The sequence below is a fragment of the Lutra lutra genome, chromosome 8 (assembly GCF_902655055.1).
Source record: "Lutra lutra chromosome 8, mLutLut1.2, whole genome shotgun sequence".
NCBI lineage: Eukaryota > Metazoa > Chordata > Mammalia > Carnivora > Mustelidae > Lutra > Lutra lutra.
In genome coordinates this window covers 138,835,253-138,858,690 of record NC_062285.1, presented here as the reverse complement: position 1 = coordinate 138,858,690, position 23,438 = coordinate 138,835,253, and the positions used below count along the sequence as shown (strand labels likewise).

The following is a 23,438-nucleotide window of genomic DNA, read 5'->3' as shown; positions in this document are numbered from 1 at the left end:
CTCTCTGTCTCTCTGCCTGCCTTTCTGCCTGCTTGTGATCTCTGTCTGTCAAATAAATAAATAAAATCTTAAAAAAAAAAAGAAAGGATCTAGTATTGTGCATATTTTTTCAGACTTTTTAATGCTTTTTAATTTTAATTTTTATGCTTCTTAAATTATATGTGATGCTTATACATACAAATTTTAATTAAAAATTTATTTTTATTTATTTTTAAGATTTTATTTATTTGACAGAGAGAGACACAGCCAGAGAGGGAACACAAGCAGGGGGAGTGGGAGAGGGAGAAGCAGGCTTCCCACCAAGCAGGGAGGCCGATGCGGGGCTCCATACCAGGACCCTGGGATCATGACCTGAGCCAAAGGCAGACGCTTAATGACTAAACCACACAGGTGCCCCTAAAAAAAAAAAAAAATTTTTTTAAGAAATCTCTACCCCCAACATGGGGCTCAAACTCACAACCCTGAGATCAAGAGTCATAGGATCTACAAACCAAGCCAGCCAGGCACCCTATACATAGCAATTTTAAAAGCCATACTATACAAACAGTTGTGTAATTTGCCTTTTTAATGTAATATATCATGCATATATTTCCAGGTCAGCATACGTAGATCCACCTTATCCCTTTGAATATGTAAAATACTATCTCATTAAATTGATGAACCTAAAGTAGCAAACCAAACTTAAGTTACTAAACATTTATATTCTTTCCAACTTTTTATTATTAGAAAAATACTGCACTAAATGCTCTTGTACATATATCTTTGTTTGTGAGTTTCTATAGAATGAATACCTAAAATTTGAATTTTTAGGTCAAATTGTATATAATTAAATATATTACTTGTTACAGTTTTAATGAATACTGACAAATTGCCAGCCTCCCAAAAGCTGTATTTCTACCAATAGTGGATGCAAGTGCCTTTCTAATATTAGTTGTAAGTAGATTTTAAATGCTTGCTAATTTAGTCAGCAAAACCACCTCATTGAGGGGCGCCTGGGAGCCTCAGTCAGTTAAGCATCTGCCTTTAGCTCAGGTCATGATCCCTGGGTTCTGGGATTCAGGCCCACGTGGGCTCCTTGCTCAGTGGGAAGACTGCTTCTCCCTCTCCCTCTGTCCCTCAACACACTTGTTCTCTCTCTCTCAAAAAGTAAATAAAATATTTTCAAAAAAATGTTTTTAAAAAAGATTTTATTTATTTATCTGACAGAGAGAGAGACAGCTATACAGGGAACACAAGCAGGGGGAGTGGGAGAGGGAGTAGCAGGCTTCCCACGGAGCAGGGAGCCCGATGCCAGGCCAATCCCAGGACCCTGGGGCCATGACCCAAGCCAAAGGCAGAGGCTCAACAACTGGTTGTTACTAGGTGCCCCAGTAAATAAAGTGTTAAAATAAACAAATAAACAAACAAAAAACCCACCTCACTGAAAATTTCAGTATCATTAATTTTTAGTGATTTGGGCATCTTTCCACATTCTTAAACATTTATTTTTACTTTTGTTGTATGATTTGTGGTTCCATCTCTTCCTCCAAATTAAAAGTTTTTTCTTATTGATTTGTGCAGACTCTTTGTATATTGTGGATATTAACTAATGTTTTGTCACATATGATGCACACATTTTCAATTTATCACTTAATTTGGCTGATGTTCTTTTTGGCCTCTTACAAGTTATGCTTTTTACAACCTGTGAGGATGGGTCTTTCTAAGCACAAGAGATGCCAAACTGGAAAAAGGTTGACAGATATTAAGTACTTTAAAAGTAAAAATGCTGGGGTGCCTGGGTGGCTCAGTGGGTTAAAGCCTCTGCCTTTGGCTCACTTCAGGATCCCAGCTCTGCATAGAGAGAATCTCTGCTCAGCAGGGAGCCTGCTTCCCTTCCTCTCTCTCTGCCTACTTGTGATCTCTGTCAAATAAATAAATAAAATCTTTAAAAAAAAAAAAAGTAAAAATGCTAAGGAGTCTGGTTTTCATCTTGATGGCAATAGAAAGCCCTTGATGACTTTTTAAACTAGATTTAACAAGATTGGATTAGCACCAAGTATCTCCAATTCCTGTCTCTTCCTCAGCGGGTTATCTGCCTCCCATTTAATTCTTCACATTGGTCACATTTTTTTTTTTTTTCTCTTCTCTGTTGATCTCTCGGCAGTGGTTGTCATCAAGCCTTCTGGTATTTTGGCTGCTGGCGACACTCTTTGGAATGGCACATATACTACACAAGCATATACAAGGTTGGGGTAAAACATACACTTTCCTAGGTGCTAGCCACCAGGAATTTAAAATCGTTTCTGCCCCTGAGAGATGATCATTACTCCTGTATCTCTGGGGAGAAACTGTAATTGAGAGACTGGGCTGTGTGGATGCCCAAGCAGCTAGAATGTATCAGAGCAGGGTTGTAAAATTCTGTTCCTCCTTTTTCATGCCGCTTCTAAATGCACTTTTGTGGCTGACAAACATCTGGAATACATGCTTTTATTTTGAATTATTTCAACAATTTGAGCAACTATTATGTGCTATACCACCTGCTTTTTTTTTTATTTTTATTTTTAAGATCTTATTTATCTTTTAGCAGGGAGCCTGATTGGGGGACTTGATGGGGGCCTCGAGCAAACGACCCTGGGATCATGACCCCAACCAAAGGGAGTTGCTTCAGCAACTGAGCCACCCAGGCGTCCCGCCTTTTCTTTCTTCTCTTTTCTCTTTTTTTCTTTCTTTTTTTGGAATAATCTTCCTAACAACCCTTTAATATTAGTGCTGTTATCCCCATTTATAGACAAGAAAACTGAGGCTCAGATAGGGAAGCGACCTGCCTAAAGGCACATAGCCGTGATTTTGGAGCGAGGATGCAATCCAGGTCTGACCCCGGTTTTAAATTGCTCACGAGGCCGCGCTGCCTCTTCCTAACAGAGAGTTTACAAAACATAGTTTCAGAAACTAAATCAGCCCCATGCTCAGAGGGCACTGAGCATGAATGTGGGGACCTCTGAGTACTGACTTTACATTTACTGATTAGTACGAATGGGGCACAGGATGCACTCGACCCTGCGAGGTCGGCGCTACCTGCAGTCCCAACCTTGCAGACTGGGAAGCTGAGCAGCAGAGGAGACCAAGGGCGCTCCAGACCCGGGCCCAATTCCTCACATGGCTTTGCCTCCCACTGTCAGGCTCGACCTCGCGCCTCGACCTTTCTCGACCTCTTTTCTGGGTCCTGAAGGCTGCGAGCCTCCCCGCGATGGACCGTCTTCCTCTTCGTAGGACGCGCGCCCGCACCACGGAGCTGGGGGCCTACAGGTGAGCCAGGAAAATGTGACCCCGGAAGCAGTCGCGGCGCCAGCGGCGGCGTCTTCGGTTGCCAGAGCGCCGCCCCGGAAGTACAGCGCCTCGCGCGGCGGGCCGGTCCGCGGGGCTGCGAGTGGCGTCCCCCTGCCCGCGCCGGAGTGGGGCTGGAGGCGGGGCCGGGGCACGGCGCGGGGCCGCCCAGCTGCGCGCTGCTCGGCGCTCCTCGGGGCTCTGCGCCCACAGGTGAGGCCCCGCCGCCGAGGCCGCAACCCCGGACGAGGGTGTGGCCGGCCCTGGTGGACGAGTACGCATGCGCGAGCGGGTCTGAGCGCCCAGGTCTCCGCGGCCGCGCCGTGTGGTTTGTTTAGGGGCAGCTTGCCGGACCCGCGTCCTCCCGGAAGCCTGCGCTGACCACTGTGCCCCCGCTTTTCCTCCGAGCTCCTGTGACTTTCCCTGTGCTGCCCGGTCGTTGTAATTGCATTCTGATTCATATTGGCTATCCCAGAATTTCATCGTTTAGGCTTTTCCCATTCGTTTGCAGTCTGTGTTGTTTCTCCTGCATCTTTTGCAGGGGGCGGGGGACCTGTGGTGACAGCGCTGGTTAGGAGATGGATTCGTGTCCCCCGCCCTGCCTGCCCTTCTGTGCTGGATTGGACCTGAGCATTTCTGCTCCCTGTTTGTCAGTCCAAGGGGATGGGAGGCGGAGGTAGCCGAGCAGCCCATAGAGTAGCCGGGGCGTTACAGGGAACTCGTTCTAGAAGTAAAAGAATCTCATTGTTGTAAGCAGGTTAGGGTTTGCAGAGAGGCTCTTTGTTCACGGAAATATTGTACTGAGCACATTTCAGTGCTGGTTTGTGGCAGTTACAAAAAGATTGGTCTTGCCCTGTGCCAATTACATTACAAGCCCTGCTAAGTGGTTGCTGTAGAACATGGCACTGTCTCCCAGGGGCGTGCGGAGCTAGAACGGGGCCATCCAGCTGTTTCGAAGTCGTCGTTTACACTATTGATTGTTTTCTTTAAAGATGGTATTTTTTCCTTTTCCAGGAAGACTAGCTGGAAAGGAATTGAAACGCCCTAGAATCCTGACCTCGTTGGGACTTTGTTGAAAGTGATAGTGACCAAAGTGTTTGCGTAGTGGGTTTGGGGACGGAGGAGCCTCCCGTTTTTTATGGCTGGACCCAGAAAAGTGCATTCATTCTATGAATATAATTTCTTCCCTCTGCTTGCTGTTTCTCCTGAAAGGTTGGCCTGGCTTTTGTCAGGGAGTGGTCATAACTCCGGGAAATGAAAGGCCTTTTTGCAAAGTTCTGTCCTCCTGGGGTTGGGGGTACGGATATTCCCCGAGATGTTCCCTCACTCCATGGAGATCTGCTAAACTCCAGATCTCCTAATTCAGGCCCCTGGAAAAAGTGTGAACGTCTGGGGGTGTTTGTTTACCATTTTCTCCCACCTGCGGGTCTGCCAGCCTCTGGAGGGCTGGGCTGTGCCTGAGCACTGCTTGGCTTGTTTGATTGCATGAGGGAAGGGAATTCACCTCTTTATTTTTGCTAATTCATCAAATATTGACTGAGCACCTGCTATTATTAGACGCTGTTCTGGATGCTGGGCGTTCAGTAGGCAGTGATTGAGAACAACACTTCTGCTCTCCTGACGTGAGATATGTGTGTCAAAGACAGGTAATCACCAGGGAACCAAATACGTGAACTAGACCAGTTCTTCTCAAACTTGGGCAAGGGTTGGGATCTCACCTGAGAGCTTGTTCAGATACGGATTCCTGGGCCCGCTCCCAGGGAGTCCAAGTATGCGCATCTGTGTAGGGGCTGGGGGAAGCGTAAGAATTGGTCTTTCTTTCTTTCTTTCTTTCTTTCTTTCTTTCTTTCTTTCTTTATTTATTTCTTAAAGATTTTATTTATTTAGTTGAGAGAGACAGAGACAGCGAGAGAGAGCAGGGAAGAGAGGGAGAAGCAAGCTCCCTGCCGAGCTGGGAGCCCAATGCGGTATTCGATTCCAGAACCCTGGGATCATGACCTGAGCTGAAGGCGGTCACTTCACCAACTGAGCCACCCAGGCGCCAGGTGCCCAAGAACTTCTATTTGTTTTTTCTTTATTTCTTTTTAAAGATTGTATTTATTTATTTGACAGAGAGAGAGAGATCACAAGTAGGCAGGGAGGCAGGCAGAGAGGGAGGGGGAAGCGGGCTCCCTGCTGAGCAGAGAGCCTGATACTGGGCTCCATCCCAGGACACTGAGACCATGACCTGAGCCAAAGGCAGAGGCTTAACCCACTGAGCCACCCAGGCGCCCAGGAACTTGTATTTCTAACGAGCTCCAGGTGATGCTGGTGCAGTGGGTTTGTGGGCCCTGGACTAAACAGTTGTGTGCAGCCTGACGGCCACAGAGAAGTAAAGTGTGATGAGTGGGGGCATTGAGATTGGCATTGTGAAAGTCACTCTGAAGAGCTGACCTTCGAGAAGGGGCCAGATGTGGGGGAGAGCAAAGCCTTGAGACAGGCTGCAGCTTGGTGGGTGTGAGGAGCTGAAAGGCGGCCCAGGGCTGCAGAGGGCTGATGGGGAGGGGTGCTGGAGACAAAGCTTGAGAGGTGATGGGGAGCCCGGATCACATGGGGTCCACCTTGTAGTTGGTTGTAGGTGATGGTTGTATTCTGGGGCTAATGGAAGCTCCTGGAGGCTTATGAGCAGGATGACCTTATTTGCTTTGTGTGTGTGAGAGGGTCACTCTGCTAGGCAGAGCATGGGTGCCATGGGGTGATGGTGCTAAGGAAACCAGTGGAGCCTGCTGCGGTCGTCCAGGGTTATGGGGATGCTGGGGAGAGGCATAGACAGATCTGGAATCTTCTGGAGTAGAGCTGGCACCATTTGCTGCTGGCGGGATTAAGAGTCACCTCCCCCTCAGGACCACAGCTGAGCTTTGCTGGATTGTGAAAGCACCTTGCTGCCGGGGCTTCCAGCTTGTGAAATGACTCTCTTGCCTCCCTGGATCGGGACTGTCCACGAGCACCTCGTTCAGGTGCTCACGTCTCCCGTAGTGGTCCCTGCACAGGGTGGCTGTCAGAGCTGAGCGGGTGGGTGAGAAGCTGGGCTGTCAAAGCTCAGACACCCAGGGCTGTCCCCGTGGAAACCTGTCCTCAAGCTTTTGAAGGTCCTGCCCACCGGCCCCGGCAGAGGGACCCACATCACTTTCTGAACATAGCTAACTGCCTGCCTCGAGAATGCCTTTCCCTGGCTGGCGAACCTCAGGTGGGGACAGCCCACTGGGATTCGAGCACAGCCAGCACAAAGATCACCACACACCTAACTCTGTTTCTCTGGGTTAGGTTTTATGATGCTCAGTTTGGGTTTTTAAATTTTTTTTTCAATTTTTTATTTAAATTCTAGTTAACATACGGTGCGATATCGGGTTCAGGAGTAGAATTCCGTGGTTCGTCAGTTACATACAGCACCCAGTGCTGATCACAACAGGTACCCTCCTTCATCCTCATCACTCATCCGGCCCATCCCCCACCCACCTCCGCAGCCCTCTGTGTTCTCCGCAGTTAAGAGTCGCTTATGGTTTGTTTCCCTCTATCTTTCTACTCACTCCCGTATGTTCACCTGCTTTGTTTCTTAAATTCCACATACGGGTGAAATCATGTAGTTTGTCCTTCTTTGACTTTTGCTTAGCATAATACCCTCTAGTTCCATCCACGTTGTTGCAAATGGCAAGATTTCATTCTTTTTGATGGTGGAGTAATCATTCCATTGCATATATATACCACATCGTCTTTATCCCTTCCTGTGGGGCTCAGTGTTGAAAGTAGCTGACCAATGGCTTCACGTTCAGTTCATGTGAACCCCACTACAGTCGTTACCTACCAAGTTCATTACACGGTCCTGCTAACCTCACTTATTTTTCTTTCCTGTTTTAGGAGGAAGTAACAGGAGAACTGTCTGACATCTGGTATTTCTTTATTGATTTTTCTAAGGGCAGGGCTTCGTATTTCTTAAGGTTGGGAAGGAGTCAGCCCTGGCTTCTGTGGCCAGCGGGTTCCTTTGTCTGTTCTGCACACCATTTCTGAGCCCCCGACTGTGGCTGGCCCTGGCTGGGTGTTGGGGGACAGAGACCAGTCCACCCACCCCCTGCCCTGTGGGGTAAAGGGACAGTTGACAGAGTGGGGAGGGGAGGCAGCATGGCATCCACAGGCTGCAGTCTGTGCTCTGCCTACTACTCTTTTTTTTTTTTTTTTTAAGATTTTATTTATTTATTTGACAGACAGATCACAAGTAGGCAGAGAGGCAGGCAGGGGTGGGGGGGGAAACAGTCTCCCCACCGAGCAGAGAGCCTGACGTGGGGCTCGATCCCAGGATCCCGGGACCAGGACCCGAGCCGAAGGCAGAGGCTTTAACCCACTGAGCCACCCAGGCGCCCCTGCCTGCTACTCTTTGAGCCCTACTTTCTCCGTGTGTAAACGGGGAGAATGAACACCTGCCTTCCAGCAGCGTGTGAGCCTGAGGGACAGAGGAAGTAGAGAAGCACGCGTACAGAGTGCCCGGCCCTGTGCCTGGTGGATCCTGGCGCTTCATAGAAGTCGTGGCTGTTGTTTTGGGTGATAAAGTAAATATCGAATTACTTCCTCCGTGAGGGCAGGGCTGACCTCCAGCACCTGGCCAGGAGCCCGGCCCACCCACTGTAAGTAGGGGCTGAAGTGGAGGAGCATGCAGGGCTGAATCGGGGAGAGCGTCAGAAACCTTCAGGGAAAGCAGGTGCGCTCGTTTCAAATTCGGTGAACTGTGGTGTACCACAAGCACACCCGCCCGACCTCCCAGTAATCTCAGCCATCCTGCCAAAGCCCTGGGGCTCTCATTCCCATTTTCTTCATGGGGGAAATGGAGGCCCCAAGAAAACTGGCGAGTCCGCATGAATGTGTGAGCGCAGGAAATGAACCGAGTGCCCGAGCCTCAGGTGCGGGGGAACCGCTGTCCCTCCTTTGGCTCTGCTGAGGCTGCCTTGTCATTGGTTCCCAGTGGTGGTTATCATGCTGGTTTGGTGCATTTCTGGAAAGAGGTCCCACGTCTCTCTCTTTTTTTTTTTTAAAGATTTTATTTATTTATTTGACAGAGAGAGATCACAAGTAGACAGAGAGGCAGGCAGAGAAAGGAAGGGAAGCAGGCCCCCTGCCGAGCAGAGAGCCCGACACGGGACTCGATCCCAGGACCCTGAGATCACGACCCGAGCCAAAGGCAGCGGCCTAAACCACCGAGCCACCCAGGCGCCCTGGTCCCACGTCTCTTTAAAGGAGAGGTGGCCTTAGTTCATTTCTTTCTTTTTCTTCTTTTTTTTAAACTATAGATAAATGTTTTGTCCTTTTTTATTTTTTTAAGATTTATTTATTTGACAGTGTGAAAGAGATCACAAGTAGGCAGAGAGCCAGGCAGAGAGAGGGGGAAGCAGGCTCCCTGCTGAGCAGAGAGCCCGATTTGGGGCTTGATCCCAGGTCCCTGAGATCATGACCTGAGCCGAAAGCAGAGGCTTAACCCACTGAGCCACCCAGGCGCCCCAACTTATTTGTCCTTTTGCACATCACTTTACTGTGCTGTCTCCCACATATATACTTAAAACTCTTTATAGGTGTAAATTTCCTTTTTCTTCAAGTGCCTGGGATGGCTATATCTTGAGTTCGTTTCCTGGGCTGTACTTTGAAAGTCCCATGAAGTGAGTGGCTCAGTGAGGCCAGATGTCTGAAATCAAGGTGCTGGCAGAGCCGTGCTCTTCCCGAAGAATCTGGGCAGGATCCTGGTCTCTTCCAGTCTGTGATGGACCCAGACTTTTCTTGGGCTGTGGCTGCACAGTTCTCATCTCTGCCTTCATGTTCATGTGACCATCTTCCGAACTGTGTGTCTATGTGTCCCTGCGTCCAGACTTCCTTCTTTTTTTTTTAAGTAATCTCTATGCCACATGTGGGACTTGAACTCATAACCCTGAGATCAAGAGTCACATGCTCTACTGACTGAGCCAGCCAGGCACTCCTCAACATATCTTTTTTGGGGATACAGTTCCAACCCATAATATTTACAGGAAAGTAACTCTTGAAAACAGAGTCAGATTCAAAGGACTGACCCTTGGGATGTGTCTGTTATCTCACTTTCGTGAGGAGTAGGCACTGTTTGCCCCCCTCCCCGTGTGCCGGACGGCTGGGTGCTGGAGACAGTGGGGCCTGCCACATGCGCTGTGAACGTTATTGCAAATGCTCACACCTAAGTCTAGAAAGAATCAGGGGGATGAGAAGGAAGCAGGGGACTAAGAGAGTCCTCTCCTCACCTTACTTTCCTCTAGAAGGAAGGTAAACAAAGACCAGAAAGGCAAGGTAGGAAGTTCTGTGTGCCAACAAAGATGGCAGGAGACATATAGGGAAGGCTGGGTGGTTCAGTGGAGGGAAAAGGTGACGAGAATGGCTCCCTGGGGGAGGTGGCCTTTGACCTGCAGCTTTGGGATCAGCGGAGCTGGGTGAGAAGCCCTGGGTGGGAGCAGCAGGGAGGCGGGTGCTGGGGGCGTGTGAAGTGGAGTGGCAGGGTGGCCCAGAAAGTCCCGCCGGAGTCAAGAAGTAAGAGAATCCAGAAAAATGTATCACAATAAGAAAAGACCCTCAAGACAGCTCGTGGCGTGCTCTTGTTCAGCAGAAGACACGGTTTTGCCGTGTTCACAGACCGTCTCTCAGTTCTGGGCCGTGTACATTTTGCCTGTGTGTTCATTTTGTTGTAGGTACGAACCCCAAGCAGCAGGCCCTGAAGCTGAAGTGAACTTGGCCGTGCCTGTTGGCTCCAGGAGTCCCTATGGTGGGTCCGGCCTGAGAGGCTGGTTTTCCTTAGCGGCCTGCGGAAGTGGTGGGTGGGGTGACGAGAAAGCCTGACCTCCGAGGCTCTGTGTCCTGCTCCATAAAGTGTGGATGAGAATATGTGCCCTGTCTGCTTTATGGGGTTTGGGGATCACACCTGGGAAGCGTTTTCTGACTGTTCCAACATGGCCCCATCAATGGCCCTGCTGGGTCACCCCCAGGCGGGTTGCGGGTCAGCACCTGTGCCAGGTGGCAGCGCACTGAGATATGAGGGGTGGTGTTGGGGCTGTCATTGCCTGCCTGGGGGATGGTTCTCCCCACAATCCCAAGTCTGTGGTTGGACTCTAGGGGGCAGAGTTGGAGCAGGATTGGGCTGCTGGGCTGTGAGGGCTGAAGTTGGGGAGAGCGTAAACTCGCCAGGGCTTTGGACACAGGCTGGGGTTGGCCCAGGGAGGAGTGTGGGGTCACAGCGCGCAGGGATTCCGTTCCCGTGCTGCCTCTGCCAGCGTTTCTGTGCGGCGGCGGCTGACTTTCCACAGTAACAGCCTCCTGTCATCACAGGGCGGCTTCTCGTTTTGCAGAGGGCAGTTCCGTGCATTTCTTACCTTGACCCCGGGGGGCATGGGCATCCTGATGAAGCCCATGTTCAGAGCGGGGGGGGGACAGCAGACTGTGTGAAGAGGTGGCACATCAGAATTGGGTCACCGTGGGCTCAAGTCAGGGCTCCATGGGTCCCTTCAGTCTGATTCTTAAAGGGGCTCTTAACCTTTGAGCCTCAGCGTCCAAATCCATAAAGTGGTGACAATGTCAACAGTACCACCAGATACCTCTTGAGTGTTTTCTACATGCTGCGCACTGTTCCACTGTTCACTCATTTCATCCTCACTATAGCCCTGTGAGATGGGTACATGCTGTTCATAGAGAGAAGGAAACAAGAGGTTCAGAGAGGTTAAGTAGCTTTCCCAGAGTCACACAGCTTGTGAGATTCAGAACTGGCCCTCGAACTCAAGTCCCAGCTCTGTGACACTGCCACTACTGGGCAGGGTGAGGAGGCAGTGGGCTGGTTTTGTGTGAAAGCTCCACAGAATTGTCTTCCTTCTCCCTTTCCCGAGGCAAGGCAGACCCAGGTCTTATCTTTTAACTTTCTCCAAGTCACACAGTGGTGCTGACAGACCTGGGGCTACAGTCAGTCAGTCTGATTGGGTATCTGTCACATGCCAGGTGCAGGGCTAGACCCTGGGCCCAAAGCAGTGAAGAAGAAAGCCAGCTGCCGGTCCTCTTGCAGGGCCAGGAGTGCAGGAGCACCGAGTGGCCGTGAACCAGGTCTGGAGTCAGGGAGGCTTTGTGGAGGGAGTGACATCCACTTACGCTGGCCGATGAGTGGGCAGCAGCTTTGCCAGGCAAGGGGTGGGGGAGTGCCACAGGCACAGACGCGCAGCACATGCCAGGGCCCTGAGGCAGAGTGTGGGCAGAAAAGTCCAGTGTGGCGAGAACATAGCACGCGAAGGAGAAACAGGTGAGGGCTGAGGGTCTGCAGATCTTAAAAGCACTGGGAAGCCACGGAGGCTAGTAAAAGGCAGTGATGTGGTCAGCTAAAGGTCACCTGCACTTACAGAGAGTGAGATGGAGCAGGGCAGGGGAGGAAGCAGGGAGGTAGCAGCGCTGGACAGGGTGGGAGGTGCTCCTGTTGGGACAAGCTCCCACCCAGCCTCCGGAAGCCAGCTCCAGGGTCCTCTATTGCCACCTGCGAGGGCCACCCCCCGCCTCAGGTCTCACAGCCCAGGTGCTACCTCTGCCTGGTGGCTCCTGTCGCCATGGCGACACCCATCGGGTGGTGACTCTCACTGCTGCCTCCCCCCCCCTTGCCGCAGGCCAGGCTTCTTAGTCTTGGCACCGTTGACATTTTGGCTTGGGTGACTTGCTGTGGGGGGAGGGGGCGTCCCATACGCCATAGGGTGTCGGGCAGCATCGAGGCATCCGTGTCCCCAGCTGTGTCAACAAAAGACATGGCCAGATGTCTCTGCCAGATGGCCGAGAACCACAGCCCGGGTCGGGGTAGCTTGGGGTGTGTGAGGGATAGTGTCTTGCTGTTGACATTTCCAACCTCTAACACGTTGATCTCTTCCAGGATTATGGCAGGAAAAGTGAAATGGGTCACTGATATCGAGAAGTCTGTGCTGATAAATAACTTTGAAAAGAGAGGATGGATCCAAGTGACAGAAAACGAAGATTGGAACTTTTACTGGTAAGTAGAGAAAACAGGATCCAGTTGTTTTTCCAAGGCCGCTTGTCGCCTGGTGAATGCTGGCGCAGGCTGTGCGCCCAAGGGACACCTCCCATCACACATCTTCCGCCCCGAGGCCCCCTAGGAGCATACGACAGGAACGCCCTTGGCTCGTCCACGTCCCCGCGTGTTCCCGCACTCCCGCGTGGCAGGCTGGCGTCGGACGTCCCGGGACGCTTCCGCACAAGCCAGCACGGCTAAGACACATGGTGAGAAGCCGGAGTCCCCTCCGGTCGGCGTTCTCAGTCAGTGCCTTTGTCCAGCGCTGGGGGATCTCTGCCTCCCTTTGCTTCCTCTCACCGCAAACAGTGCCGGTGGGACTGGTTACCAACAGCTGAGAAGCGAGTGGCGCGAGGAGCAGGGCAGCAGGGTTCGGCACGGCAAACACGGGTTTTCCTAGACTCCTGCTCCCGCCTGCCTCCCCGCCTTCACAGGGTGAGGTCCTGCGTCCTCCCTTGTCCACAGCCGGGCTGCTCCCTGCCTCGGGGCGGCCTCCACCCTCGGGCAGGGTTGTGTGCCCAAACTGCCACCTGCGGTTGCCCCTGCCATCCCCAGCCCTCTTTAGCTCCTGCCCCCGCGAATCTTTGAGGAAGGGCGGGCTGGTGGGGCTCTGGAGGCTTTTTCTTTCTTTCTTTTTTAAGATTTTATTTATTTGTCAGAGAGAGAGTGCAAGCTGGGGGGGGGGGTGGCAGGCAGAGGGAGAAACGGGCTCTCCTCTGAGCAAGGTGCCGATGTGGGACTTGATCCCAAGACTCTGGGATCGTGACCTGAGCCAAAGGCAGACGCTCAACGGACTGAGCCACGCAGGCGCCCCTGGAGGCTTTTTTGCCCCGTGCACCCGCCCTCCCTGAGCCCAGCTCCCCTCTGCTGCCTCGAGAGGTGTTCCTCGGCCTCTTTCCAGCCGCTTCCTTCTCCCTCACGCCCTGGTGTGGCAGTCGGCATGTTTTCCCCTGTTGACGTACTAAGACGTTCTTGCTTCCACACGCGTGTAAAGGCTGTGCTTTCTGCCCCCTCAGCCGAGCCTTGAGAGGGGCGACGCATCCGGCATTTAGACGTCTGGACCCTGGAGACAGGTCATGCCTGGCTTCCCACCCTGGCTCTCCCACGGCTGTCTCTGTGGCCATTAGCAAAGGACTCAACCTCTCTTTGCAAATCCAGTTGTTTGAAATTTGAATGACTCAGTAAAGCACGGAGCATGGGCTGTGACGGGCGCCTCATAAGCGTGTGCTGTCGCTGTCCTTCACGAACCAGCGCACCTGAGCTGCCTGCCCCGGAAGCCGCCGGTGCCTCTCCAGCCCCCCAGCCTGCTTTCCCTGGTGTCAGGAAGCCAATGTGGTTTCCCCGCCTGTGCCCTCTTTACATGTGACCGCGAGCCTCACGACGTAAGGACCTTGTCCGGCTTACCCAGAGCCTGGCGCTGGCCCGGGTGCAGAGTGCACTGGCATCCAGCTTCCATCTCCCACAGCGAGTAGAGAGAAAACCCTTTCTTTTTCTTTTTCTTTCTTTTTTTTTTTTAAAGATTTTATTTATTTATTTGACGGAGATCACAAGTAGGCAGAGGGGGGGGGGGGAAGCAGGCTCCCCGCTGAGCAGAGAGCCCAATGTGGGGCTTGATCCCAGGACCCTGAGATCATGACCTGAGACAAAGGCAGACGCTTACTGACCAGGCTACCCGGGCACCCCGGGATGACTCTTTGCCCCTGTAGCAGTTTAAGGTACCTGTACTTTAAACCAAAACGCGATTTCCCTTGGCGAGCACGGAATGCCAGCAGAGAGAGCATTTGTAGAGAAATGCAGCGGCCGTGCATGCTTTGGCGTCACACTTATATTCTTCTCTGACACAGAAGGAAATAACAGGAAGAGCCCTGCTTCCGGAGGAGCTCTGAAAGAAAGGCCGAGTAAGAGCATTTTGTAGGGCGCCTGGGTGGCTCAGTTTGAGGCGTCTGCCTTTGGCTCAGGTCATGATCTTAGGGTCCTGGGATCGAGCCCCTGGTTGGGCTCCTTGCTCAGTGGAGAGTCTGCTTCTCGCTCTGCCCCTGCCCCCGACTTGCGCTCGCTCACACACTCTCTCTCTCTCCCTCAAATAAATAAAATCTTGAAATGTCATTAAAAAAAAGTGTTTTGAACTTACTGCTTTAGTGTCCCACGGCTCCGTGCCATGGGCTTAGCCAGCCCTCAGTCCTTTCTGCTTCTCTCAGTGATTAATCAACGCTTGGGAGGGTGCAGAGCGTCTCCCTTCCCTTCTTCACGCCACATGAGAAGCATTTTAGAGCTAGTCTTAGCGAGAGAGAGAGAAAAGAGTAGAACTGTGTCACTTTGGATATTTGAACTCCTCAGAGCTCCTGTTTTAAGCACTAAGCGTCCCATTAAGTCTTAACAATGTGTTAGGGTAAAACATTGACATCAGCGAAATGTTAAATGGTTATAGGGAAAGGTACCCACGTTAAGCAGGTGGATTATGGCGCAGCCATTAAAGCAAGTGACAGGGGCGCCTGGGTGGCTCAGTGGGTTAAAGCCTCTGCCTTCAGCTCAGGTCATGGTCTCAGGGTCCTGGGATCCAGCCCCGCATCAGGCTGTCTGCTCGACAGGGAGCCTGCTTCCCCACCCCTGCCTGCCTCTCTGCCTACTTGTGATCTCTCTCTCTGTCAAATAAATAAAATCTTTATTAAAAAAAAAAAAGAAATGTTACCAAAAAATAAAACAACTGACAGTTCTAAAGCAGTTAGGAAAATTGTGTAACAATAAATATGATGACAGTGAGATCACAGCTTGCATACGGGCAGGAAGCAGGAGTAACACGAAAGCGTGGCTACCCCAGAGCGAGTGCATGAGCTGTCTGAGGGCCAAACTGATGGGTGTAACGAGACAGCACAAAACGGGCTCGGAACAACCGTTTGATAGCATTTATAGGTTTGGCTCGGTGGTACTTTTAGAGCTGATTCTGCCTGGGCTCCCCCGTGCATCTGCGGTCCCCTGGGGGAGGTCAGCTGGGGCTCGTCTGCTCTTGGCTGCCCTGGGCGAGGAGCACAGCGGCTTCTCTCCACACAGCTCTCCCGTCCCTGCGGCCGGCGAGTGGGGGCTTGCTCTCCTGCGGTGGCGAGGGGCCAGGAGGGAGGCTGGAAGCTCTGCAGGCCTTTCAGGGCTGGTCTCCAAGTGGCACACCACCGCCTCTGCCACATGTTCGGCCAGAGCAAAGCCAAAGTGAGACGTGTCTGGGCCCAGGCCTTAAGAAACTAGCAGCTTCCACTTCCTTTATGGGAACTCTCAGCGGGAGCCCCGAGCTGCCATGGGACAAGCCTGACTTCTGGGACCATCTTGCTGGAGAAGCCATGTATAAGGCTTGTGTGGGGCGGTTGTAGCCATGCCCACCAAGGTGCCAGGCAGGAACGAAGCCTTCTTGGATGTTCCAGGTCGGATCATACACTGAATACCCCGAGTGTCCTCCAAGTGGCCCCAGTCAGGGCCATAGGGAGCAGAAGCACCCTCTACTGAGCCCTGCCCCGAGTCTTTTTTTTTTTTTTTAAGATTTTATTTATTTATTTGACAGAGAGACAGTGAGAGACGGAATATAAGCAGGGGGAGGTGGGAGAGGGAGAAGCAGGCTTCCTGCTGAGCACGGAACCCGATGTGGGACTCGATCCCAGGACCCTGGGATCATGATGTGAGCCGAAGGCAGACGGTTAACGACTGAGCCACCCAGGTGCCCCCCCACCCCCCAGCCCACGTCTTGGTCCCCAAAACCTCGAGATGGGATTTAGTGGATATTGTCTTAAGTTGCTAACACGGGGCCATTTGCTTTTCAGTATTGGATACCCAGAATATATCTTATCCATCACCTGACCTGAGAATGGTGGGGAAACAACTACTGGTAAAGGGAAAGGAACAAACATTTTGTTCGTCTTTTCTGTATGAACTATGTTTTGAGTATCCAAACTGTTGATGAAGGGGAACTTCTTGTAGAAATATTCCTGCTAACACACGAGGGAGAAATGACAGTGTAGAAACACACCCATTTTGCCTCCCTTAATGACGTAAGGGTCTGGGCTTGCCCTGTACGGGAGCCACTAACCACAGGACTGATGAGCACTTAAACGTGGCCGGTCCAAATGCAGATGTGCCCCCAGATTGACCTGCAGCTCCCCAGTCTGCAGTCCAACTCCTGATTTACCGGCAGCATGTGGGAGGGGACCAGGAGGGAGGGAGGGGACACCCGCGCAGCCATGCTGAGTAAGGAACGTGAGAGGACCCCTGGAGCTCTCCTGGAGGACGGGTGACTCAAGGTCTTCAACAAATCAATAGCATAGGAAGAAAGGAGGGAGAAGACAGATGGCAAGAGCCATGGGAGAGAGAAGAGCCTGGCTCTTTGCACAAGCTGTAAGTAAGATTCCTCAGACAGCTAAGGAAGTGTGAGCACCAATGAATATTTGATGATACCAGAAATGACTGTTTTTAGTTACGATAACAGTATCAAATAGGATATAGTATAATATAAAAAAGAGCCCTTAGCTATTAGAGATGCCGACTGGAATATTTTGGGTGGGACGTTGTGTCTGGAAATCACTCCCAAGTAAGTCGGTGCTGTGGGGCGTGGGTGGGGTAGGACCACAGCAAGGCTGGCCTCTGGCCGCAGCCGCGACGCCAGTAATAGGGCTCTCTGCACTTTTCTCTGCTTTTGCATGTGGTCGAGCTCTTCCCTCCTAAAACGTTTTAAAACTCCCATTATTCCCATGATCGTAGAATCAAGAGAAATAAATGCTTTGGGTGCTGGAAGCCCTCTGTAGTTGGTGCCTGGGCCCGGTGGGGTGGATTGGGGCCAGGAGCGACAAGCCACTGACAGACAGCCCGCCTCGCCCCTGGCGGTGGTTCCAGAGTGAGGGCCGGTCCTGTCCTTCCCGCTCCCTCCCTGCGTCTCTGTGGGGCAAGGAGGGCAGAGAGGGTGGCAGGGAGACTGGCTGTCTTAGAAGATTAGAAGGAATCCCTTTGTCTTTCACCCGTCCTCATTTCATCCAAGTTCTGGCCCATCAGAGGTCTCTGTATGAACATGAAGTACTGACCCAGGGCCCTCAAATCACCCTGTGATTCTGATTTAAAATGGTCCCTGTCCTTCTTGACATTGGGTGAAAATACCGGGTAAATGATTTTGCTGATTTCAGAGTCTGGAGGAGGTCCTTTCATCGGATTGGCGTCCGCAGTCAGGGGACTTGGAACCCACGAGCATTTAGGACCATCTCCTCTGCGCTGCGGAGTGAAACCGTCCACCATGAGCCTGAGAACAGCCCCCCTGCCCCCCAACAGCTCCGGGCTCAGCCGGTCACTGGACGCCACCCTGTGCGGCACTGGGCCAGGCGTCTCCTGGCCCGCGTGCCGGGGGTGGGGGGAACGTCACCAGCTTTGACGAGCCCTGCCCCCACGTGGACCCGCTCTGAGCTTGTGCCCCACACGCCCCTTCTGTGCTTCCCTTATAGGATGAGTGTACAAACCATCCGGAACGTTTTTAGTGTCGAAACTGGCTACCGGCTCTCAGACGATCAAATAGTGAACCATTTTCCGAACCACTACGAGCTGACCCGGAAGGACCTGATGGTGAAGAATATTAAAAGATACAGGAAGGAGCTGGAGAAGGAAGGGAGCCCTCTAGCAGAAAAAGACGAAAATGGGAAATACCTCTATCTGGGTTTGTGCATTTCTCGCTGACCCCAGGTTTGAAACAAATCCCTGAGTTCCCTAGTGACACCGGGTACCAAGACGGGGACAGGCCCGTGCTGGCTGGGCTGGGCACCTCTTTCATTCCACGTCTCCAAAATGGCAGGGCGGGGGCTCATGTTGGGATCTGTGTTTCTGGGAGCATCTTGGGAACGCGATGCCCGTGCAGGAGCGCGAGACCTTGGCGCGCAGGTGGCGGGAAGCCTGTTCCAAGCGGCAGGCTGCATTTTGGAATGAGGCTCCTCGCTGCATCTGGTGGTTCCCAGGTTCCGGTCCGGTGGTAAAAGCTGGACTGTGGGGTAGTTTCAGAATCCCTCTATCTACCCAGGAAAAGTAGATGACCCTCTGACGTCTCACTGGGCCTCAGTTTCCTCATTTGGTAAATGGGAATGATAACAAGACCTAGGCCACAGGGGGCTGTGGGGATTAAAGGTTTGTGAAGGGCTTAGCACAGAGGTGATAAGGTTATCCTGCAGGAATTGAACGGCAGGGGCTTGTCCTTATGATCCTGGCGGGGGGGCGGGGGGGCGGGGGCGAGAAGCGGCCGCAGAAAAGGCAGGGGCCATGTGTCCCTGCCCGTGGGCACGTTGGGCTGGCTCACCCACTGCTGTCCCCTCTGCTTCCCCTTTCAGACTTTGTTCCGGTCACCTACATGCTGCCCGCCGACTACAACCTGTTCGTGGAAGAGTTCAGGAAGAGCCCCTCCAGCACCTGGATCATGAAACCTTGCGGCAAAGCCCAGGGGAAGGGCATCTTTCTGATCAACAAGCTCTCGCAGATCAAAAAGTGGTCCCGGGACAGCAAGACGTCTTCGTGAGTGCAGGGCCCACCCGTCCCGGGGGCTTCCGAGTTGGGAGTTCCAGGCCACCCAGTCAGCCTTGCCCGGCGGCCGGGGACCCTTACTTGCTTCTGTAGGTGTATGGCGTTCGCCACATGATGGGCACCACGGCAGGGTTCCGTGGCTGCCGTCGTGTGATTGATTGTAGGATCCCACCTGAGGCAAGTTGCAAAGGGAAATAGTGTGTGAGCCAGCATACGGTCCCAGGAGCCGGGACCCTTGTGGGCTGTTCTTTGTTCTGGAAGTTTCTGTGAGACCCACTCAGTCCTGGACTTCTGAGGTAGTAAAGTATCCGCTTAAGATCTGGGCCCAGTGTACGTGGCTTCAAATCCCTGTCTACACTTACTGAGTACGTTTTGTCTCGGTAGACGCTTACATGCCTCATCCGGGTAGATGGCGGACACCAACAGCACCACCCCCGTGGGGACAAGATGGGGATGGAACAGGTGAACCCGTGCGAGGCACACGGGAGGGTGTGCCGTCAGTGGGGCTGGTGCTAGGCTGTGTCAGGTCAGCTCTCTGCCCGGGGTTTGAGGGCTCCTTAGAACTGAGGGTACCAGTTTTTTGCCTGGGCCTCCCCTAGTCTCTGAGGGTCCTGACCTGCTCGTCAGTGCTGGACAGTGATCCTCTCCTGGGGGCTGGTGGCTCGCTGTCAGGGTTCTCAGGAGTGACAGGGTCACCTTCTCCTCGTGCAGAGAATTTAAGTCCGAGTGCACACTGCTGACCCCCTCGTGGGTCAGGTCCAGGGAGCACGTCCCTGGTGGGCTCCAGGGGCCGCTGGCATTGTCCTCTGGGGGCAGGGCACAGGCTCGGGGGCTCTTCCATGGATCCACCTGACCCCATTTTCTCCCCGACATACCAGCCTCTCACTTAATGAGTGGCAGAGGCTTGTTACCAACCTTTGGTCTTTGCATCTAACTTTGACCTTCTCTGACACGTTCAGGTTCGTGACTCAGTCTACCAAGGAAGCCTACGTGATCTCCCTCTACATCAACAACCCGCTGCTCATTGGCGGGAGGAAGTTTGACCTCCGCTTGTATGTCCTGGTGTCCACGTACCGCCCGCTGCGCTGCTACATGTAAGGGCCACCAGCGTTTTGCCTGGAGCTTTGACCGCCCAGGGTAGGCCGCTCCTCAGAGATAGAAGGCAGCTCGGCGTTGGCCCAGCCCTGGCTTGGGGAGTGACTGCTAACGGTCCCAGGCTTTCTCTGTGGGGCGACGAACGCGGGAAATCGAGTGGCGATTGTCGTGCACCTCTGAGGATACCAAGAACCACTGAGCTGTGTGCTCTAGCTAGGTGAAGGAGTTCTGTGCCATGTGAATTATATCTTAGTAGGACGGTTATTAAAAAGAACAATAGAAAATAAAAAAGGAGCTCTTCTTGGTTAAAAAAGCTTAAAACCCCCCCTAGATAATGGCAATAAAAAAATTAAAAGGCTTAAAACCAAAACCAGGGGCTCTTTGAAGGGAACAAAGTATTCTATATACATATATTTTTAAGGTTTTATTTATTTGAGAGAGAGAAAAGTGCAGGAGCAGGGGAGGGTCAGAGGGAGAGGGAGAAGCAGACTCCCCGCTGAGCAGGGAGCCCAACCCCAGGACCCCGAGAGCATGACCCGGGCCAAAGGCAGACGCTTCACCGACTGAGCCACCCAGGTGCCCTAAAGCCTTGTATTTTCCTGATGCTTCTCCTCAGAGTGTTGATATAGTCTCCCTTTCCACGTAGGTATAAGCTCGGATTCTGCCGCTTCTGCACCGTGAAGTACACGCCGAGCACCAGCGAGCTAGACAACATGTTCGTTCATCTCACCAACGTCGCCATTCAGAAACACGGGGTAAGCGCGTCCCTCTCTCAAGCTAGAGGAAATAGGCCCATTGTGTGGGTTTCTTTCTACTTGCCAGAGAGGCAGGTGGCCGCAGGAGTGGAATTCCAGACGCTCTGGCACAGCCTCGGGTCGGGGGCTCACGGAGAAAGAAAGGCCCGAGGTCGAGCCCTGCCTTTTTGGTCCCGTGACCTGGGGCAAGTTGAGTGTCCGAGCCTAGCGTGGGTTTCTCATTTATAAAAGGCGGTGATGTCCGTCCCTCGTGGAGTGGTGGGAGGGGGCACATGACTCGCTGAGCGCCTGTCTCGGTTGGTCCCGCACTGAGCGCCCGGGCTACACCGATGGGCAGAAACTTGCTTGGTCCCTCCTCAAGGAGCCTGGGCCTGTCAGGGGGAGATAGGTGTCGAGGACTGCGTAATCATGAACGGAGATGTGCGCTCTGAGACCAGAGAATGCACGTCCAGAAGAGCTTGGGATGAAGGGGTCCCTCGTCCAGGGGGCTGGAGAAGCCCTCCGTGCAGCAGTGGAGTGGTGTCCGAGCAGAGACCTGCCGTGTGAGCGGGGCTGACTCAGGTCAGGAAAGGGTGTTCGGGCGGAGGGGACAGCGTGGGCCGGGCCCCGTGGCAGGAAGGAGTACTGCAGGGGCTGTGAGCAAGTCAGGGTAGCCGGAACCCCCAGAGCATGGGTGGTGGAGTGAGGGGTACCTGGTGAGGTCAGCGAGGGCCGGGACGCAGGACGTAGGTTCTGTGTGGACTTTGGGCCTTTCCTCGGGTCCTGACAAAAATGGTCGAAAGGTCTCATTTCCTTATGAGAGATTCTTCTGTTCAGATCTTGCTTGATTGGAAGCCTTGTACCTAGGTCCTTTTTTAAATGTTATTTGAATGGAAAGAGGGTAAGTGTTGATAGAAAACAAGCTTTTTTGGGGAACCTACTGAAAGGTTTGGTCAGACCAGTCTGGGCTCCATCCCCTGTCCATCCCTTACCCTCCGTGTGACTGGGCAAGTCACCCCGGCCTCCCTGGGGCACCTTATCTGCCAGCAGGACCCCTGGTATTATGTTGCTGGTCACCATTTACGGAGGGCCTCGCCGGTCTTCTGGGTAAAGCGGACCCTGATTCACTGCCGAGCAGGTCCCCCTGAGAGCAGACTGGTGAGCACCACTGTCACACGTTCAAGGTTAGAGGAGCAAGGATGGCTTGACCAGAACCTTATTTGTAAGAATTAGGAAGATGAGTCTCATGGAACGCGGCACAGAACTGGTCAGCCATTTGGAGAAAGCTGAGCAGTGACATCGGGCCCTTCGTCGCCAAGTAGCACATTATCGAGGTCTGGGTGTGGGCTGGGACATGACAGCGCCTACCTAAGTCCACTGGGTGTTCCTGAGCACATTGGCTGCCTAAGCTGCTGGGGCGGGGGAGTGCGGGCGCTGGGGAGCCACAGTGACATTGGGAGGGCCCCATTCGATGGGCCTTCTCAGGACACCAGTCAGCTGAGTCACTTCACCAATAAGGAACAGAAGCCATTTTTTTTTTTTTTTTTAATCCACGGAAGAAGAGAGCAGAGGGCAGGCCTGTTAGCTTAGCATCTCAGCAATGTGCCAGAGGTTCTATTTGTAAATGCTTTGCTTGCGAACGTGAGAAAGTGCTGACTTTGAGTTTCATTCCTGAGTAGCAGCCTCGCATGGCTCTCATTTAGACTTTGTGTGAAGGGCAGATGTGGTACCAGACACCGAAATGCTCAAGCTGTCCATCGAGTGCACCCACCGGCGTCCCGGGGTGCAGAGCACAGCCCGGTGCCTGGGTCAGAGACTGCAAAGGGGCATCCCCACCCTCAGAAGTTCAAGGGAGAGCAGGGGAGGCAGATGGCAAAGGACCGATGACAAGGGAGGCCTCGGGGCTGGGGTAGGGGTGCAGGCATGTGGGTGGGAGGCCCACCAGGAGGCAGATGGATCCAGCAGGCAGAGAAGGGGATGGAAAGAGGAGGCGTGCACCTGGACGTGGGCAGTGTTTGCAGATTGACTGATTAAGTGTTCTGAAATAAATCTGATAAAATAATGTTCCTGATGTTCATAAAGCAGGAGACGTTCGCTGCTCTTTATATCTACGCGTGTGTAAGGCAGTGTTTTGTTGTAGATACTTTATACCTCTAGAACTTTTAAAATATTTATTTATTTATTTTTGTGAGTGAGAGCGCATGAGCGGAGGGCGAGGGAGAAGCGGTCTCCCCGCTGAGCAGGGAGCCCAGTGCGGGCCTCGATCCCAGGACCCCAGGATCATGACCCGAGCCGAAGACAGGCACTTCACCGACTGAGCCCCCCCAGGCACCCCTTGTCCCCACTTCTCATCTTTATACTTAGGGAAACGAAACCTGGTCTCATAACCTCCTGATGTGCTTCAGGGTTTTCTAGCTTTTTGTTTCCAAAAGAGAGCCTTGGGTAGAGAGTCAGTGTTTGGGGTCAGAGGCATGGAAAGAGCAGTGGATGAGGGTGAGAAAGCTGGGCTCGGTGCTAGCTGCCTCACGGCCTGGGTGGAAGCTCGGGGCGGTCACATAAACCCTCTGACCCCGAGGCTCTTACCCACGGATGGGACATCGTGAGGAGTCACGTGGGTGGTGCTCTTGGACCACAGTGCCTGGTGCTGGTGTGCAGCTTCTCTAGAAGTAGGCTTGCAGGTAGAGATGAGTGCACAGGGG

The 23,438-nt window shown here is 52.8% G+C and overlaps 1 protein-coding gene across 4 annotated transcripts in view; it reads left to right on the top strand.

Moving 5' to 3' along the window:
• The first annotated feature begins 3,382 nt into the window (after nt 1-3,382).
• The window catches only part of TTLL1 (TTL family tubulin polyglutamylase complex subunit L1), a 30,702-nt gene continuing 10,646 nt past the window's right edge, over nt 3,383-23,438 (top strand). The window contains exons 1-9 of one of the 4 annotated variants that reach the window (XM_047742618.1): nt 4,858-4,949; nt 6,668-6,751; nt 7,198-7,229; nt 10,029-10,102; nt 12,230-12,346; nt 17,851-18,059; nt 18,721-18,901; nt 19,870-20,004; nt 20,652-20,760. In XM_047742618.1, coding sequence (XP_047598574.1) covers nt 12,234-12,346; nt 17,851-18,059; nt 18,721-18,901; nt 19,870-20,004; nt 20,652-20,760 — 747 coding nt within the window. In that variant the 5' untranslated portion in view covers nt 4,858-4,949; nt 6,668-6,751; nt 7,198-7,229; nt 10,029-10,102; nt 12,230-12,233. Of the gene's footprint in view, nt 3,517-4,857; nt 4,950-6,667; nt 6,752-7,197; nt 7,230-10,028; nt 10,103-12,229; nt 12,347-17,850; nt 18,060-18,720; nt 18,902-19,869; nt 20,005-20,651; nt 20,761-23,438 lie in introns of those variants that run through there. The other 3 variants (XM_047742617.1, XM_047742619.1, XM_047742620.1) reach the window with 3 other exon arrangements.